The 19,359-nt window shown below is 53.5% G+C and overlaps 2 protein-coding genes across 2 annotated transcripts; one reads left to right on the top strand and one right to left on the bottom strand.

Moving 5' to 3' along the window:
* The first annotated feature begins 441 nt into the window (after window positions 1–441).
* Window positions 442–3,021, top strand: LOC148163250 (tetrapeptide repeat homeobox protein 2-like). Its single transcript, XM_088026947.1, has 3 exons — window positions 442–466; window positions 942–1,108; window positions 2,425–3,021. Exons 1-3 carry the CDS (start codon window positions 442–444, stop codon window positions 3,019–3,021), a joined length of 789 nt encoding a protein of 262 aa, XP_087883073.1.
* A 10,651-nt stretch (window positions 3,022–13,672) lies between these two features.
* SELENOW (selenoprotein W) lies at window positions 13,673–17,587 on the bottom strand. Its single transcript, XM_028088151.2, has 6 exons — window positions 17,453–17,587; window positions 16,119–16,143; window positions 15,959–16,012; window positions 15,700–15,774; window positions 15,513–15,611; window positions 13,673–14,077 (listed from the first exon to the last, which is right to left on the bottom strand). Exons 1-5 carry the CDS (start codon window positions 17,497–17,499, stop codon window positions 15,531–15,533), a joined length of 282 nt encoding a protein of 93 aa, XP_027943952.1. The 5' UTR covers window positions 17,500–17,587; the 3' UTR covers window positions 13,673–14,077; window positions 15,513–15,530.
* Window positions 17,588–19,359: the final 1,772 nt, after the last annotated feature.

The raw sequence follows: 19,359 nt of genomic DNA, 5'->3' as shown, positions 1-19,359 counted from the left end.
GGCAAGGGGAGAGGCTGCTGGACCGACCGGGCAGGAGAGGATGGAGGCTGGACGGGGAAGTGGGGGGCTGGGGCTCCCAGGACTGGGAAGGGATGGGATGACCCCAGGGCACTGGCTGGAGGGGCCCTTTCCTGGGACGGGGACCCCGCACCGTGGGCAGCGTGGGGTTCCCCTGGGCGAGAGCCCCCTGAGGGTGCGACCAAGGCTGTCTTGCCACTGAGGTCCCAGCCCCCAGCCCCCAGCCCCGCCCCCACCCACAGGGGGGAAAGGATTACTCACTCACTGTGACTCCTCCAGGGGTGGGGCCGAGGGCGGGTGAGAGAGGGAGAGTCCCAGGACCCTCAGGCTGGGTCTGGGTGGGCACAGCTTGCCGGTGGGTGGGATTTAAGCCCCAGGTCCTGTGGGCCGAGCCTCACCCGCAGCAGCCGAGGAGCGGCGAGGATGCAGGAGCCAGACCCTCCCGCAGGTGCGCCTGGGCCTGCCTGAGCGGCCTGGGCCAGGGGTGGGTTGTCGGGCCGGCCGCTGTGGCCGAGGCTGGGGAGGCCCCCTGTGCGGGGTGGAGGGGGATCCCACACTGTGCTGTGGGGACTTCTGTGGAGCTGCTGCGTGGACTTAAATTCTTGGGGTGGGCCGAGCAGAGGACCTGGTGGGTGCTCGTCCCCTGCAAGTGTGAGGGAGGCTTTGGCCGTTGGTGGGAGGGGCCGGGGGGCCGGGCGAGGTGGGAGCCCACCTGAGGCAGCAACCTGGCTGAGCCTGGGGCGCCCACCGTGCCTGCCTTCCATGGCTGTGGGCCCTGGAATCACAAGACCGGAGCTGTTATCAGGCCCATTTCAAGGACGTGGACACTGAGGCCCAGACGCACCCAGGGACTCGGGCTGGAAGGGGGAGAGCGGGCTGGGGGCTGTCCCTGGCTTGTCTGACCCCGTTTCTCCTTCGGCCAGGCCCCCCAGCACCCCAAAGGCTCCCAAGGTCCAGGAAGAAGCGCACGGTGTACCTCAAGGAGCAGCTGCAGGAGCTGAGGAAACATTTCACGATGAACCATTACCCGAGCTATGGGGAACGCCTCACCCTGGCGGCCAGACTCGACCTGGATGAACATCAAGTGCAGGTACGACCCCCCCCCCCCACCGCCCCCTGTGTCCCCAGTCTTCACAAGATCCACGAAGAAGGTGGCACTTCCTGGGGGCTGAGCCCTCCCCCGCTACCGCTGAGCAGACTGAGGCCAGAGGGCCCCACAAAGTTAGCAAGGGGCCCCGTGTGTAGACCCAGGGCTGGACTCCAAGTTCACCTCAACCCCTGTGCTGTCCAAACCAGCCAACGTGATCCTGCCCGGACTGAAGCCCTAATGGATCTCCAGGCACCAGCACTCGGGGCCTCCGTGAAGCCCCGCCCCAGGGCTCCGGGGTGACCACGCCTCTGCACCCTCCCCTGCAGCCTCCTGCACCCCACACCCTAGGGGCCTCAAATTGGACCTAGGGCCATAGGGAGCGGTATGAGGCCAGCTTTTTATTATTATTTAAATTCAATTAATTAACATATAGTGTATTAGTTTCAGAGGCAGAGTTCAGTGATTCATCGGTCTTAGATAACACCCAGTGCTCATCAATCACATCATGTGCTCTCCTTAATGTCCATCACCCAGTTACCCCATCCCCCCACCTCCTCCCCTCCAGCAGCCCTCAGTTTGTTTCCTATGATTAAGAGTCTCTTATGGATTGTCTCCCTCTCTGATTTCATCTTGTTTTATTTTTTCCTCCCTTCCCCTATGCTCCTGTTTTGTTTCTTAAATTCCACATCTCATTGAGATCATATGATAATTGTCTTTCTCTGACTGACTTATTTCACTTAGCATAATACCTTCTAGCTCCATCCACTTCATTGCAAATGGCAAGATTTCTTTTTTGATGGCTGCGTAATATTCTAGTGTGTGTGTGTGTGTGTGTGTGTGTGTGTGTGTGTGTGTGTGTGTAAAACATCTTTATCCATTCATCTGTCGATGGACATCTGGGCTCTTCCCACAGTTTGGCTCTTGTGGACATTGCTGCTATAAACATTGGGGTGCACGTACCCCTTCCAATCACTACATTTGTATCTTTGGAGTAAATACCCAGTAGTGCAATTGCTGGGTCGTAGGGTAGCTCTATTTTCAACTTGAGGAACCTCCACACTGTTTTCCAGAGTGGCTGCACCAGCTTGCATTCCCACCAACAGTGTAGGAGGCTTCCCCTTTCTCCACATCCTCCCAACATCTGTCTTCTGACTTTTTAATTTGAGCCATTCTCACTAGGGTGAGATGGTATCTGTTGTGGTTTTGGTTTGCATTTCCCTGATGAGATGGGCTTTTTTTCTCCTGAGCAGCCCCACCCCTGGGATGAGGCAAGCCCTTTCACACCTCCTACTTGTCACCTCTGTCCCTCCCTCCAGGTGTGGTTCAAGAACCATCGGGCCAAGCACGCGAGGCTGCAGGGACTGCCCATAGGGCGAGGTGGGGGAGGCGGTGCTGGGCCCCAGGGCCCTGGAGCCCCCACCCCTGATTCTATCCCTGCCCCTGCCCCTGCCCCTGCCCCCGCCCCAGTCCCTTTTCCCTTCCCTGCTCCTTTGCCTGTCCCTGTCCCTGCCCCTGTTCCTGCCCAGGATCCCGCCTCGGTCCCGGTCCCTGGGAGACCCATGTTCCCAGGGAGCCTCTGCATCTGCAGCCCCGCTCGGCTCAGCCTCACACGGGTCTCCCCGGCAGCAGATTCCAGCATCTACAGCCTCCGCCGGGCCTGGTGGGCCCCAGAGCAAGGCTCCCAGGGCCACGTCCCCACTGCCCAGGCCCGTGCCCCGGCCCTGGCCTGGCCTCAGAACTCCTTCGCCTCGGACTTCTCGCCAGACCCCGTGCTGGCCCCCAATTTCCCAGGGCTCCATTTGCCCCAAGACCCCTTGGAGGAACTCCCTTTCCCCTTGATGTCCGGATCTCAAGAGGGAGATGACCTTGAGGATGACAGTGACTCAGAACTCAGGAGGTTACTGGATTTATAGGGGAGTCTGTCCCCACGGAGTCCTGCAGTTCCCACGGGGTCAGAGGGGACGAGGGTTTGATCAGCCTGCAGTTAGCCGCCCGTGGGTGAGGACAGGGGTCGTGATCAGGTGCACTCAGGTGCTCTGTGGTGGGAACACACCCCCATTCACCCCACCTGCGGAGGTGGCATCTTGTGTTCACTGTGAGCCCACCCACTCACTGTGGGAGCCCCCACAGCATTATTTAGGGCGCACACGGGCATTTGTGTGGGATCCCAGGGGTCACGTGATACCCCTGCTAACAGCCTCTGTTTGCTTCGCAATGCTCCAAGAGCTTTCTACCGGCCTTGACCCGGCCTGATTGACCCAGCCGTCCTCTGAGGGTCGGCGTCCTTGGAAACCTTTAGGATGTGGGACTTTTTGATGCTTGCCTGTCGGCTGGCTTGAGGCATCACTGTGGTGATCATCCATTTACTGATGATCAAAGAAGTTACGCCCTCTCACGTGTTAGTCGGACATTAGGAATAGTCACAGCGTTTTCTGGGTTTTTTAGCCCATTTTTCTTTAAAGTAAGCTTTACTCCCGGTGTGGGGCTTGAACTCAGGACACTGAGGTCAAGAGTCACATGCTCTATACCCACGGAGTCAGCCAGGTGCCCCATTTTTATCTTTAACCCATTTATCCTTACATCCCTTTTGATTGCAAATATTTTTCCTATTTGTATTTTTTTCATAAATAAAATTTTGTGATTTGAATGTCGTCTAGTTCAGTGCTTCTGATTATCTGTTCTTACGGACCAGTTTCTTTTCTCCTTACTGTCAGTGGCACAGTGATATGCTGTAAAGCAAAATAAAATTATTAACAAAAAGGAAAAATGACTTAAAACAAAATAAGCCCCATTTTCAAATTGACATAAAAGTTTATAAAAGCTGACATCCCATGGGTCTACATGCCTTGTCCAAAACTGTCGAAACAGTTTACAGAGGGCATCGGTTTGAGATCCCTGGGGTACCGCTTTGACTATAGCTCAGGTTTGATTTGGTTTGGCTTCCTTTTTCTGCTCTAAGTTCATTCTTTTTGCTTTTGCTTTCTTGTTTAAGAAATCTTTCCAGCGGGGCGGGGGGAGGGGTGTCTTTCATTAGCACTTGATCATAAAGATAGTCTGTTTTGTCCTCTAAAATCTTTATAGTTTTATCTCATGTTTAGGAGGTCTTGAATACATGTAGAATTGGTTCTCTATGGTGTGAGGTAGGGACTCAGGGATTTTTTTTCTTCTTTTTCAGAGATTTTCAGTGGTCAGTGGATGAAGGGCCTGGTAATTTGTCATAAATCAAGTGTCCTTTCACGTATGGGTCAGGATCTACAAAGTCTATATTTGGGGTCCATGGTCTCTTTTACCAATTCCATGCTCCCTCTTGGCCTCAGCCTCCAGCTTCTCTGCTGCCCCCGGGTGGCTGTTCTGGCCCCTGGGTCTCCCCACAGCTGTTTCTCTGACCCTGTCCTGTTCCTATTTAGCAAATGCTCCAATCCTCTTAGACCAGGCCAGCCTCAGCAAAATATAGGGAGAATTAGCAGGGATTTAGAGGGACACATGACAGACTGGGGTGGGGAGTGTGCAATTAACCCCTCCTGCTTATGAGAGAGCCCCTGGTAGAAATGTACACAGGAAAACACACTAAGACCCCACGAGGAGACGGAGGGGCAGAGAAACGGGAAGAGATGGTAGAGATGGTGGGAGGGGGACAGAAAGAAGGGGAAACTGAGGCACTGGAATTTCTTGCTCTCAAAACCAGAACATGCAGGCCCCCTCCCCCAGCATGTCACTTCCCATGTGACAGCAGCTGTCCTATATGCTCTAATATCCTTACAAAAAGGTCCTTTAAGGCAGGCAGCTTAATCCCTCGCCTCCAGGAGGTCACACCAAACATCAGAGCATTCGAGTGCCTTTCTGAGAAGACAGGAAGCGCCCGAGCTGCATGGGCAAGCACCAGGCCGCCCAGCTGGAGAGCATAGCCCTTAACCTTCTGCGCCAGCAAATTGTGCCAAGCCCATCTGCTCCTTGGACTCTTCGGAATGGGACATGTAGACAGCTGGACGTCCGTCCATGGGACTCTGGATAACAACCACACCCTCTCCACATGCGCGGGTGTGAGTCATACGGAGTGTGCCATTTATACGCTCAGCACAGAGCCTGATTTACAGGAAGTGCTGAGCAAATGGGTGGTCTTACCCTTCTGCCACCAGACAAGCCCCCACCCCCCACATCTCTTCCCTCTTCTCCCACCTCTCTGCCCTGCCCGCACCCATGTTTCCCATTTCCTCTCCTTCTCTGGTCTCCCCCTCCCCCGCCCCACCCATCCCCCAGTCCTTGGGCTTCTCCCCAGCAGGTTTCCTTGGCCTTGACCCGACTTACCACCTGCCCCCACCCTCTTAGGCCAGGTCAGCATGTGCAGAATCCAAGAATGTTCATAGCAGCTCTATTCATGGCGGACAAAAATGGGAGACAGCCCGAGTGGATGGACTGACAAAATTATGGTATATCCATGCAGCAGGTGCCTCTTGGCAATGGAAAGGAACAAACTATGGATACACACAGCAATATGGGAGAATCTCAAAATCCTTATACTGAGTGGGGAAAAAAGCCAGGCACAAGAGATGATACACTATGTGATTTCGTTTCTGTGAAATTCTATAGGAGGCAAAAACACATCTATTGTTAACAGAAAGCAAATCGGTGGTCTCCAAGGTTGGAAGCATGGAGAGAAAAGGACTACAAATATGCCCCAGGGAGCTTTTTGGGGTAATGGGTGCTGATATCGAATCAGTTACACTGAACACTTCAGACCTGTATACTTTATTTAATGCAGATTAAATAACAATTTTAAAAGTTTAAGGAAAGATTTTTCAGAAGTGTGTAAACTTTTTTTTTTTAAAGATTTTATTTATTTATTTGACAGAGAGAGAATGAGAGATAGAGAGCACGAGAGGGAAGAGGGTCAGAGGGAGAAGCAGACTCCCCGCCGAGCAGGGAGCCTGATGCGGGACTCGATCCTGGGACTCCAGGATCATGACCTGAGCCGAAGGCAGTCGCTTAACCAACTGAGCCACCCAGGCGCCCCAGAAGTGTGTAAACTTTTAATGTGAGGGTTTCTTGGTGAGAAGGAGGGATTTGAGAAGGATTAAATGAGTCAAATCATACAATTTTTTTTTTAAGGAAGGGGGCAGAGGGAGAGAGAGAATCCCAAGCAGGCTCCATACCGAGAACGGAGCCTGATGCAGGGCTCGATCTCACGATGATCATGACCTGAGCCCAAATCCAGAGTCAGACGCTTAACCAACTGAGCCACCCAGACCCCCCAAATCATAGAAATCTTAGCCAAGCCTGAGCTTCTAAGTGCCCAACAAATAGCATCCGCCCGGACGATGGTTAATGATAGCATCGCATAAAGAACTTTCTCGTTGTCTTTTTCTGCTTCCTTCTCTCTCCAACCCTCCACCTGTTGCATCCCTTCTCTGCCTTCTTCTCTGGGTCCCCAGTCTCCATCTGTCACTCAACTCCTCCCAGGTTCCCATCTTCTTTATCTGTTCCTCACCCCCCTCCTCTCCCCTCCTGCATTTTGGACTCTCATCTCTCAGTCTCTGTATCTCTTTCACCCTGAGTCTCTGTAGCATAGACTAACTCAGGGCTGGAGCAGACCCCGGCAGCACCAGGTATCTACTGTGTGACTTGGCGCGGGCAACTACACCTCTCTGAGCCTCAGCAGTCTCAGCTGGACACGCAACAGGCTGCATGTAGTGACTTCCTTCCCAAGAGCACAACTGGATAGACCCTACCACAGCCAGATGATTGTGTAGCCTTGATCTGACGTGAACTCTGCGGTCTTCCTCTCCAGACCCATAACCCCAATCTAGTCATGAGGAAAACTTCAGGCAAATTCCATAGAGGGGCGTTCTCCAAAATATCTGACCCATACTCCTCAACACCATCCAGGTAATCAAAACAAGGGAAGTCTGAGAAACTGCCCAAGCTGAATGGAGCCTAAGGAGACGCGGAATGTGGTGTCCCGGACAGAATCCTGGAACAGAAAAAGGACATTCGGGAAAAACTAAGGAAAATTGAATAAACTAAGGGCTTTAGTTAATAAGAGTGTATCGATAATGGTTTACTCATTGTAATAAATGCACCTGCTCAGGTAAGATGTGAATGGAGCGCTGGATATGTATCTTCTTGATTTTTCTGTAAATCTGAAATCACCCCCCACCCCCAACCCTCCTTCCCAGACTTTCCCCCTCCCTCGGTTTCTCCTCTCTGGTGGGTGCACCCCTCGCCCCCTCTGCTGGGGCGCTGTCTCCCCGGCTCCCGCTTCCCTCTGCTGCCCCCCTGTGGCTGTCCGCAGCAAGCGGTTCTCTGACCCTGTCTCGGTCCCATTTAGCAAATGCTCCAAACCTTAGATCCGCCCCGCCTCAGCAGAGCAGAGAGAGAATTAGATCAGGTGGAGGGGAGGGAAGGGGGGGGAACACGTGACAGGCTGTTGGGGGAGGGCAGACATGTAATAAGAGTGGACAGGCCCGGGGGCTTCCAGGATGCAACAAAAGCTCCTTCCGCTTATCCAACAGACGCTGGTAGGGACAGACACAGAAGGGCATCAGGGAGACAGGTGCAGAGGGCGGGGAGACCCAGCATAGAAGCATCAGGGTGGGCAGTGTCGGGCATCTTGACCCGCCTGAGTCCCTGCAGATTTCGCTACCTCTCATCTAGATTTCTAGGGGGCCTCTAAATAGCATCTCCCTCTGAGAGGGTAACCTGAAGGTTTTTTTTTTTTTGGTGACAAGGCTGACCCCAGGTCTGAGGTGGGAAAAACCAAGACAAGCCTGGAACATCTTGTCCCCCGCAAAGATACGAAACTCTCAGAGATTACTGGGCTTTTATGTCCAAGGACCCAGGGACCACCTCCAAGAAGCTTCAATTTAAGCTTCAAAAGAAATACATCCGCAACAGGTTGAAATACATCAGAAACATAAACACTGATGGGTTCACAATGGTCCTCAAAAAAGAAAGAAAAAAAAACTGGAGGAAGTTGTTGAGACTCCGGTGTAATATTCCAAACACTGCTACATTAGGAAGAATCGTGTATTCCTCCTGCCTTTCTTGTGGAAACTGTAATTCGGTGTAAACAAATAGCTAAAGAAGAAACCTTAGAATTAAGTAATCTTGGGAGCGCCTGGGTGGCTCAGTCAGTTAAACATCTGCCTTCGGCTCAGGTCATGATCACAGGGTTCTGGGATGGAGCCCCGCATCGGGCTCCCTGCTCAGTGGGAAACCTGCTTCTCCCGCTGCCTGCAGCTCCCCCCACTTGTGCTCTGTCTCTGTCAAATAAAAAAATCTTAAAAAAAAAAAAAGAAATGAGCTATTAAGCCATGAAAAGACATGGGGGGAAGTTAAATGCATATTCCTAATTGAAACAAGCCAATCTGGAAAAGGCTACATACTGTATAATTCCAATGACATGATATTCTGGAAAAGGCAAAACTTTGGACACAGTATAGGGATCAGAGGTTTCCAGGAGTTAAGGCGGAGGGATGAACAGATGGAGCACAGAAGATTTTGAGGGCAGTGAGGGTATTGCAATGGGGAATACATGTAGGGTATTGTGGGGTACTGTAATGGTGAATACATGTCATATATTTGTCAAAACCCATAGAATGTACAACACCAAGAATGAACCTTAATGTAAATTATGGACTCGGGGTGCTAATGTGTCAATAGAATTTCACTGATTGCAACAGAAGTACCACTATTGTGGGGGGAGGTGTCGATTTGGGGGAGGCCATGTGTATGTGAGGGTAAGTGGTATACAGGAACTCTCTGGATTTTCTGCTTAACTTTGCTGTAAACCTAAAACTGCTCTGAAAAAATAAGGTCTTTTTTTTAATATTTTATTTATTTGACAGAGAGAGAGAGCACAAGCAGAGGGAACAGGAAAGGGAGAAGCAGGCCCCCTGCTGAGCAGGGAGCCCGATGCAGAGCTCAATCCCAGGACCCTGAGATCATGACCTGAGCTGAAGGCATGATGCTCAACCGAATGAGCCACCCAGGGGCCCCCAGATAGGCACATCTGTAAAGTAGATTAGTGCGGACCGTGAGATGGAGGGAGGGAGGAATGAGGGGGTGGGTGTTTAATGGGTTCAGAGTTTCTTTTTGGAATGATGAAATGTTCTGGAACTGGAAAGTAGTGATATTTGCACATGATTGGAAATGTACTAAATGTCACCGAATCAATCGTGTACCTTAAGATGGTTAAAATGGTAAATTTTAGGTTATGTGTATTTTACTTCGATTCAAAAAACTGCAGGGTGACAGGTACAAAAAGAAAGTGTGCTGGCAGGGTGTCTTCCTCTTCCTTCCTGTTTTGGACACAGATGTGATGCCTAGAGTTGCAATGGCCATCTTGCCACCATGAGGCAAAGAAGCAAGCAGATAAAAACCCAACAAACTAAAGAGAAGAGAATAAAAAGAACAATTCTGAAACCTTGATCACATTGTTGAGCTGACCACCAACCTCAAGACTTCTTAACAATACACGTCCTTGAATTTCTTTTAAATAGGCTCCACCCCCAATGTGGGGCTTGAACTCATGCCCCTGAGATCAAGAGTCCCACGCTCTATGGGCCGAGCCAGCCAGGTGCCCCAATAAATGTCTTTGAAGTTAAAAAAAAAAAAAAAAAAACACTTTTCTTAAGGTGAGAGGAACAGCCTGTCATGAGGCACTGCGACACGGAGCCGCTGAGAGGTAGGGCTGAGGGGAGAGGGGGGTTCAGTCTTTCCCCCAGATGGAGAAAAGTCAGGAAGGGCAGGGAGGCAAGACAAGCAGCTCTCTGAATCACAGGGAAGACGCTACAGAAGCATCGAGGGCAAAACCTCTCATTTTGCACTTGATCCTGGTGACGCCCAGCCTCCACCTGGCGTTGCTTTGATACCTTACCCCCATTTCCCTTGCTTCCTCCCTCCACTAAATCATCACCTGATAGGTGAGGACATTTGTCTGAGGTCCCACAGCCAGCAAGTACTGAAGCTGGGACTGGTTATAGACTAAATGGAAGGGGTCCAGAGAGAGAACTTGAAGAGAGAGAAGATATACTTTTCCCTCCTCTGTATTTATTTGAAAAGGGCCATGTCACCACGCCAAACATGGTGATTCCCTCGACTTCACGAAATCTCAATGACCAGAAGGGGATGCTCTGGTTACCCGGGGGGATGGGGGGATGCTGTTCTCAAAATGGCCACACGGTGTCGCTGTTGGACAAGAATTCACTGCGTCTCCCGGTTCCGGAAAGGAGGGACCTTCCCGGAGGCGTTCTTTTTGTTCCTGAAGGTGCGAATTGTCCCAGTTAAGCAAAAATAGGATCATGGCACTTTCTCTTCCAGGCACAAGGTAAAATTAAAAGGACCGTGGTAGGTATTTCTAGTGCTCACCAATTGTTCCAGCTCACCTCCCCTTCCTGAATGCAGAAAGGCGGCGGTCCCCAGCCCAGTTCTGCCGGTGGGCGGGGTCGTGTGCCCGTTCTGGCCAATGGGCTGCGAGGAGAGCTGGTGTGCGTCACTTCCTTGCTGACGCCTTTAAGAGCCGGTGCGTGGGTCTCTCTGCGCTTCCCCAGCCAGGTGCAGTGAGGATGCTGTGGGTCCAGACACAGCAACAGGAGTCCCCAAAAGTTTAGATCTGCAGCTGCTCAGTAAGGGAAGTGGGGGCGCCTAGGTGGCTCAGTCCGTTAAGCATCTGCCTTCAGCTCAGGTCATGATCTCAGGGTCCTGGGATCGAGCCCCCCTCGGGCTCTGCTCGGTGGGGAGTCGGCTTCTCCTCACTCTCCCTCTGGGCTCTCTCAAATAAATAAATAAAATCTTTTTTTAAAAAATAAGGTAACCATTGGCACATGCCATGCGTATTTGATTGTAAATTTATTTTTTATTTTTTAAAAAGATTCGAGAGAGAGAGAGCATGCACAAGGGGCAGGGGCAGAGGAAGAAGGAGAGACTCTTAAGCAGGCTCCACATCCAACGTGGAGCCAGATGGGGGGGCTCAGTCCCATGACCCCGAGACCACCATCCCAGCCAACACCAAGAGTGGGATGCTCAACCGACTTCGCCACCCAGATGCCCCTGAATGTAAATTTAAATAAAGTAAAATAACACAGTGGAATATTCTTCAGCCACAAAAAAAAAAAAAAAAGGAATAAATGCTGATCCATGCTACTACGGCGATGACCTTGAAAATAATACACTAAAATGAAAGCAGCAAGACCACGCATTGTATGATTTCGTTTTATATGAAATCTTCAGAATAGGGCACATCCACAGAAGCAGAAAGCAAATTACTGGTTGCTCGGGGCGGGGAGTGGAGGGGCTTCCCTCTGTGGTGGTGAAAATGTTCTCAAACTGTTGTGTCAGTTAAGCGTCTGCCTCTGGCTCAGGTCAGTAAAATACCCCCCTCAGTGACACTCACCACATTTCAAGTGCTCAATAGCCCCGTGGAGCCAGTGGCCATATTGTTGCACAGAAAAAGTCCATCCTCACAGAAAATTCTGCTGGACAGTGCCTCTCTAGACCACTGCAGGCACGCACAGAGGACAGTTGCCCTGGAGAGGACTTTGCATGTGTTGTGTTCATCCATAGAGATTTGGGTTTGGTTTTGTTTACTTGTTTCCACTGAAGCATAACCTAGCCTAGCCTCACACATCGGATGTCTTACGTAAAGGGCTTGAGAGTTTTGTGTCATTTAAACTGTCAATTGGCAGCACAACCAACCCTAAGCCAAATGGAGAAGTGAGAGCTGCAGGTGGTGTCACTAGGCAGACCCCAATGTGAACTGAGCGGGCAGACGGGGTCAAGGTCAGGCTCCAACAAGTCTTAGTTGCCCACTTTCTGTGATCTTTCTGTGATGTCTCTACCTGGCTTAGAAGGCAACCACCAAAGAATTGTTTTACTAAGAAAAGCGTCAGAATCGTTAGAAATGAAGACATGCTCGGGGGTGGGGAGCACTGTTTCTCACTGCTATTGTTGATGGTTGTCTTGTGACTTTTCCTGGAAATCACAGTGTACAGATTGGTGGAACACAGGCACAACCTCGTGAGCCCTCAGCATTGACTTTGGGCAGGGACCACATCAGCTCTGTCCTCCTGGAATGAGCGGCTCAGGTTTGACAGTTCATCAGCTTAGAACTGTATCTGAGTTGAGGCAAGCGGCCTCCATAATTCCAAAAGCATTAAGAGTTCCCCAGTGCTGAGGAATCTGATGGTCTTTGTGTGACCCACCACCGTAGAGGTTAGAAAGTATCATTGCCATTGACCCAGCAATTTCCCTTCTAGGCGTACACCCAAAGGAACCGAAAACAGGTGTTCAGACAAACGCATGTGAGCTCAGGGTCACAGTGGCATGATTCACAGGAGCCAAAAAATAGAAACAACCTAAATGATCATCAGCTGAGGAACTGATAGACAAAAGGTGACGGATCCATACAGTGGAATAGTCTTCAGCCACAAAAAAAAAAAAAAAAAAGGAATAAATGCTGATCCATGCTACTACGGCGATGACCTTGAAAATATTACACTAAAGTGAAAGCAGCAAGACCACGCATTGTATGATTTCGTTTTATATGAAATCTTCAGAATAGGGCACATCCACAGAAGCAGAAAGCAAATTACTGGTTGCTCGGGGCGGGGAGTGGAGGGGCTTCCCTCTGTGGTGGTGAAAATGTTCTCAAACTGTTGTGCCGCATGCTTGTATCTGTGAATAGAGTAAAGCTGTTAAATTATACACTTCAAAGGGGTGTTGGGGGCGCCTGGGTGGCTCAGTCAGTTAAGCGTCTGCCTCTGGCTCAGGTCATGATCCCAGGGTCCTGGGATCGAGCCCCGCATCGGCCTGCTTCTCCCTCTCCCTCTATTGTTCTCCCTGCTTGTGCTCTGTCAAATAAATAAAATCTTTTTTAAAAAAAAAAAGAAAGAAAAGAAAAAGAAATGGCCCTCCGTGAAAGGTGTCCCGAAGATATCCAGTCGGTGGTCTGTTTGAAGCGAGACTGGAGTGGCCAGCCTCCCTGCGGGTCTTACAAACGGTCCGGCCCCATGAAAAATTCCTAAGTGGGCTTGTGAGACTTCTGATCACTTCCCCCGACCGACGGTCCCAACGCCGTGGTCCGAGGGGCGCCCGAGTCTCCATCCTCCGCCTGAGTGGCCCCAACAGCCAACCCAGCCCCGTGCCGTCATGTGACGGCTGACCACGGGGTCCTCAGCGAGCTTGTCCGCCGACATTTGCTGATCTTGCTCTACCAGGGGCTAATCCAACTCAAGCAATTCCTGATTTCACTGGCAAGTGCTAGAGTCCGCCCAGGCTCCCAGTCCCTTAGCTGGTGGGCTCAGCCCTGTGACTCGCTCCAAGAGCCGACAGAATGGAGCATGGGAAGGGCTCTCCTATGCTCTCAAGGTGGTGACCAAAGCCGGCTCTGACGTCCCAGGACTCCTCTGCTTTCTGTCCCATTGCTGCTGGAGTCACCAGCGCACCCAGAGGCGAGCCCCAGCTTCCATGGGAGCCCTGTCATCGTGGGCTGAGCTCAGTCTCCCCCCGCTGCCTCAAGCGCACGTTGAAGCCCAGATTCCACGGGAAAAACGGACACTCACAGACCTGTTCTGTTAAACTCACCCAATGTTTATTGAATAGTGAACCATTGCCGATAGTGCTGAACTCTGCAACTCCCTCCCCCGGATCCCTCCCTCGGCCACCCTGAGAAGGAAGCCCGGAGCAGGACCACCCCAAATGCCAGAGAGTAGTCAGGGGGCTGGCTGGGGGATGCGGGGAGATGGGAAAAGGTGGGGGTGGGGGGAGGAAGGAGCAAGGCAGGCAGGGTGCAGGTCTACACTCCAGGTGGGGGGGCACACACACGCACACACACAGGCAAGGACCAGGGGCATCAGTCTCTGCCCCCACTCGGCGGCCGCAGGGACATCAGGGAAAGACCAGGCGTCCATGAGACATTTCAGTCCTTCCCGTCATGAAGCGTCTGCCACGAGGGGCTGGGCCAAGGTCACTGGACTGTGCAGAGAAGAGGTGGAGAGGAGTCAGCTTGCAGGGGACGAGACCAGTGGGGACCCCACGATAAAGGGAGACAAGTGATGGGCAAAATGCAGTCCCAGGGAGAAACTGAGGCACGAGGGCAACCGGATGCCCAGGAGGGAAAAGTTGTAATCCAACAGGCAAGGTGGGCCAAGACTTAGTTCTCGATAAAGCTGGGGGCGGGGGGAAGGGGGGGTACTGCTGGACAGCCACGAGGAGAGGCGACAGGACACCTGTCACCTGTGCCCCACGGGAACACTCGCTCTCCGGACAAGCCGTCCACTGAAATGGGTTTCTGTGATGCCGGTGTCAGCCCACGCCATCCCCGAGCCCCAGAAAGGCCGTGGGGACAATGAGGTATCCTGGTGCTGCCCCATCGCTTCTCCCCTTCACTAACTTTCACGGCTATCCTGTCGCTATCATCCATAACCACGCATGCAATTTTGCTGAGTTCTGAGAGTCCTTCTAGCGAATCCCTGAACCCCCGGGAATTGCACCCACAAAAGAGGAAAACAAGAGCCCCCGCACCCTCCTTTCCCTTACATAAATCCCATTTTTGCTTATGCGGGATGAAAGCATCCACTGATGGACCTCTCCGGAACCCCAGGCAAACTCGTGCTGATGTTAAGTAGCCCCTTGTGAGTTACCGAGAGCTTCGAGAAGCAGCCCAGAAGCCGCCCCGCCACTGGTGTGTTTATGCCAGGGATGTGCTCAATTTCGGGCTTTAAGACTTGAAAGCCCTGCCCCCACCCTCACAGCCGAGCCGCATAATTGAGTCCGCTCAAGCTGCTTTGGAACTATGGAATTCTTGACTTTCTCTGTGTTAATTTGGGGAGCCCTCCTTTTCAGACCTGCACGGGAAGCAAGACACCGCTTTGTGTGTATCGCATTAATTCAATCTGCACGTTCAAATTCACAGGGAAGGTGACCTCGCTCTGCCCTAGTAAAGGACTCTGAGAAAGAGAACTTGAATTTCAAGCATTTGGAAACCAGTCCGCTGGAGCCAAGCCTCCTGGGGACAGGAACTTGGGTCCACCATATGCTGGGATGGAAGAGTCAGTTCCAGAACAACAGGGGAGAAGGGGGAGAGACTGGTGCTCAAGTAGAGAGAATGGGCGAGTACGGTCAGGCTCTCGAGTGTCAGGAGCCAGAACCTGGTTCTGGAGTGGGCTGGCGTCGGGTGCCCAGGTGCCCAGTTCTAGAAGAGGCGGGGTTTGGAGCTCATCTGGAACACATGGGCTTAGAAATGGGAAACCAGGCTCGGGAGGTACTGAAAAGCAGTTCTATGACCCAGAGAATAATATGGACACCACTACCCATTCTAGATTACATCGGGTTGGAAACGAGTCTTAGGTTCGGGGTACATTAGGAACTGGCTGTCGACTGCGGTGTGTAGGAGCTGGGACCCCCTCACCTCTGCCTTCAGGGCACATTAGCCCTGAGCCAAGGCGGCCTTGATGGCTGCCACCAGCTTCAGAAACTTGCTCTCTGTGTCCACGTAGCCATCACCTCTCTGGGGAGGGGAAGAAAAGGGAAGGGCTGAGATCCCAACACCCAGCCAGCCTGAGAACAAGGCGAGACAGACGGACAGACAGCCGTACCTTCTTGGAGTGAACCAGCTTCCCGGCTACCATCACTTCAAAGAAGCCAGTGGCCTGGGGAGTCCCCTCGCCGCACTGGGGAGAGAGATGTTGTTGGAGGGGCCGAGCGGCCCACTTGGGGACACCTGCACCTTTCCAGGAAATGGAGATTATGGGGGTGAAGGGTAGGGCCAGCCCGAACCACTCTGCTGCCGCCTCAGGGTTGAGGGACACACAAGGAGACCCATCTCTGATTCTCATCCCCAGCCCCAAGACTCACGATGTCCAGGCATCCGGGGAACTCATCTTCTAACTTCTTCTTGAGCTGAAGATACTGGGAAGGAGGTGTGGGGGGTCACAACTGGGGTCAACAGGGGCCAGACCAGCTCGCCCCCCTCCCTCATCTTCCAGGGACACCTCGGGCTGGCCCCTCCACTTACCTTGGACTTGTAGCCTCAAGCGCCACTGGTGGGAAGGAGTCCAAGAGGGTGAGTCGACAACAAGACCAAAGACGGGACAGAGAGAGGAGAGGACAGACACACAGAGAATGTTGGAAGGGGCACAGGGACGGGCGACGGGAGTGGACACCCACGCACAAGGAAAACCGGCCCAGAGCAGGGAAGCCAAGAGACGGAGAGGGGGCGCAGGGCAAGTGGGTGACAAGGAGAGACACAAGTATGAGACACAGGCGGGAGGGAGGAAACAGAAAACGGCGTTAGGCTGAGAACCACAGAAGCAGCACCCCCATCCACAGCCCCGCGGGGAGGTGTCCCGAAAACCTTTACTCCCGGATTCCCAGGTCCTCCCAGTCCTGAGGCCGGAATCCAAACGCCTCCCCAACCCCCACGGCAGGCTATTTCCGGACAGGCCGCGTGGGGGCCTCAAAATGTCACTCCACCCTCCGCTTTGCTTGCAGAGGGTGCGGGGACGTTTCTAACGCGCCCGCCCGCAGATCGGAGCCTTTCAGAATCAGCGGCTGCCCCAGGGCATTTCACTCCAGCTTCGGACCTGACCCCACCCTCCCCTATAACGAAGACGGAGCTAATATTCTCTTCCTGCAAGCACTCTCTGGGAGGAGAAATGCGCTGATCGTGCATTTACTAAGCGCCCACAGGCAGGCCTGTCTGCAAGTCCGCATAGTGCTAGGTGTCCCGCAGGGGGGTGGAGCAGTCAACGAGAGAGAAAATCCCTTGTCCACTCGGGGCTTTTTCACGCTAACGGGGAAGCTGGCTCAAACATGCGCTCCCTCCGTGGTCACTACCGAGATCACGCTCTCAACCTCTGCAGATGGGGAAACCCAGACCCGAAAGGAAGGAGGACTACTAACGATGGTCGCCCACAGTCTTCATTCCTTTCAAACCCACGCTGGAACATTCTCGAACCTTCCCGACTCTCGCCGTCCCCACCCCATGACTGTTCATGGTACTGGGGGAGGGGAAACCTAAACGTTGACAGAGGCTCCTCTCCCATTGCAAAAGTGACCCCCCACACACACACCCGCTCCGCAAACGGAGCCCCCGGAGTCGGGTGTCTTAAATGGCCGCACACATGTCTCGGCTCCACCTTCGATAACCTGAGCTGTCCTGAGTGCCACGCACTGGGGAGGTGGATCAACGCCCTTGCTTCCCGCCGGTCCCCTCACGCCCACCCCACCCGCAGCGAACCCCTTTTCTCGGGGAGGGAATCTTCGTGGGTCCAGCCCCCAAGCGCCAGCGCCCAGCACCGTCGGGCCGAGTGGGGGTCGCGGAGGGGGACCCCTGGCCGTCGTGCTTACCAATAAACGACTCGGATGGCGAGGGCCATGGCTGGGGACCGTAGCATGGGCGGGACGCGGACGGTGACCCACCTGCAGCGTGGCCGTGCGAACTCCGAGGCTCCGGGACCGCGGCACAAAGGTGGTTGCTCGGCGTTCCACGGCGCGAACCAATGCGGCGGGGGAGCGGGGACGGCGGGGGACGACGGGCTCCCACGGTGGGGGGGTCAGGGACCCTGCGACCCGCCACCCTGAGCCCCCCACGCAGTCCCCTCCCTTCCCCTGCTGGGGTCAGGCTGCGTCCCGACAGAAGTCCCGGGGAAAGCCTCTGCGCGTCCCCTCCCGGTCCCCCCTCCGAGCCAGAATGGTATGGCCCCGCGGGGCGGGGTTTGGGACCCGAGGATCGGCGAAGAAAACGGAATTGCCAGGGAGGGTGGTGGTTTTCCAGCGTGGGCCGGGAGGGGGCGGCTGTCGGGCCCCTCTCTTTCCCCGGAGAGGGTGGGAGGGCCGAGTCCGAAAGCACTGGGGGTACGCAGGGGCCCGCCCGAGAAGCCCAGGATTCCAGCGAGCTCCTCGCGCCGGGCAGCTGGACCTGAGCGCCGCCTGAGCGCCGTGGCAGTTCCTCCTCTGGCGCTTTCCAGCCCCCTCCGAGTTGAGGGGTTCAGGAAAGTGCTGGAAGCGGGCCGCTAGTTAAGGGATTAGGGCGTGGGCGCCTCCCTGAGCCTCAGTTTCTCTGTCTGGAAGATGGGCGTAATCGCGGTCAGGGACGACTCATTCATTTACCGAATATGTACTGCGGACCGACCTGCTGTCAGCGATGAAAAAATAGACACAATCCCTCTCCTACTGGGAGTGGTTTAGCCTGGGGGCTGGAGGAGATAAGGGAGTTGATGTGCACGTTCAAACTGGAAGGACCGGAGTATCTTGCACTTGGAGATGGCTCAATAAAGACCAACTCTGCCAGAGATCTTCCTGCCCCACCTTCTGTCTCTGCCTCCTGGTCCTTGGTCCTCACCTGCTGTAACCCCCCTGGCTCAGGGCGGATGGCACACAAGGTTCAAGTTCCACTCTGCCTCTGTTGTGTGACATCTGATCCCAGTGGTCTTGGAAGGATGTAATGAGCCTGGGATGTACAGCGCCCAACACAGGGCTGGGTGCAATCAGTGTCCCCTAAATACAGATCTTCCAGAGCCGTCAGAACAAAAACCCAAATCTTGGCACCATCTGCCCCTGCCTGGTCCCATCCTTCCCTGCCTGCCCCATCTCTCAGTGCCCTAGCCACCCGGACCTCACCCACTTTCCTGCCTCTGGGCCTTGGCACATGCTGTTCCTGGTCATCCTGCAGGAATCAGCTCCAACAGATTGTCACCCCCTAGACTCCAGGCCCTGACCTTGACTGCCCACCTGCTGGTACTCATCGACCTTTGTCCCACATTTTTTCTTAAGCTCTTCTTTTCAGCTTATCTCTTAACTCAGGCAAATGGAAAGCAAAACCGCCCCGCCAGGCATTGCAACTGCCCTAAAAAGACCTCCAGACCCCCAGGCCACCCAGACCAGTTTGAGCTCAATCCCTGACTCGCACCTGAGCAGGTGGACGGAGGATGGAGTGATCTCTAGAATGACAACTACCTTTATCTCATTTTTTTTTTAAGATTTTATTTATTTATTTGACAGAGACAGAGCGAGAGAGGGAACACAAGCAGGGGGAGTGGAAGAGGGAGAAGCAGGCTTCCCGCTCGGCGGGAAGCCAGACAGGGGGCTCGATCCTAGGACCATGGGATCAGGACCTGAGCCGAAGGCAGACACTTAACGACTGAGCCACCCAGCCCCACCCCCCTGACCTTTATCTCATTATAATACTGAAATTCCCACCCAAGGAGGAGCACAAAGCCTCATTTACATAACATACAATGCATGTACAGGCATGT

Source organism: Eumetopias jubatus, unplaced genomic scaffold (genome assembly GCF_037043125.1).
Source record: "Eumetopias jubatus isolate StellerSeaLion01/CBP00866 unplaced genomic scaffold, mEumJub1_p1.0 scaffold_10, whole genome shotgun sequence".
NCBI lineage: Eukaryota > Metazoa > Chordata > Mammalia > Carnivora > Otariidae > Eumetopias > Eumetopias jubatus.
The sequence above is the reverse complement of the archived record's forward strand: the minus strand, read 5'-3'. Positions and strand labels throughout refer to the sequence as shown.

What these genes read in the sequence shown, in the direction of transcription:
- LOC148163250 (XM_088026947.1), top strand. Translation starts at nt 442, where the DNA reads ATGCAGGAGCCAGACCCTCCCGCAG. An exon ending in GGAGCCAGACCCTCCCGCAG is followed by an intron (nt 467 to 941) that starts GTGCGCCTGGGC and finishes TCCTTCGGCCAG; the next exon opens with GCCCCCCAGCACCCCAAAGG. An exon ending in TGGATGAACATCAAGTGCAG is followed by an intron (nt 1,109 to 2,424) that starts GTACGACCCCCC and finishes CCCTCCCTCCAG; the next exon opens with GTGTGGTTCAAGAACCATCG.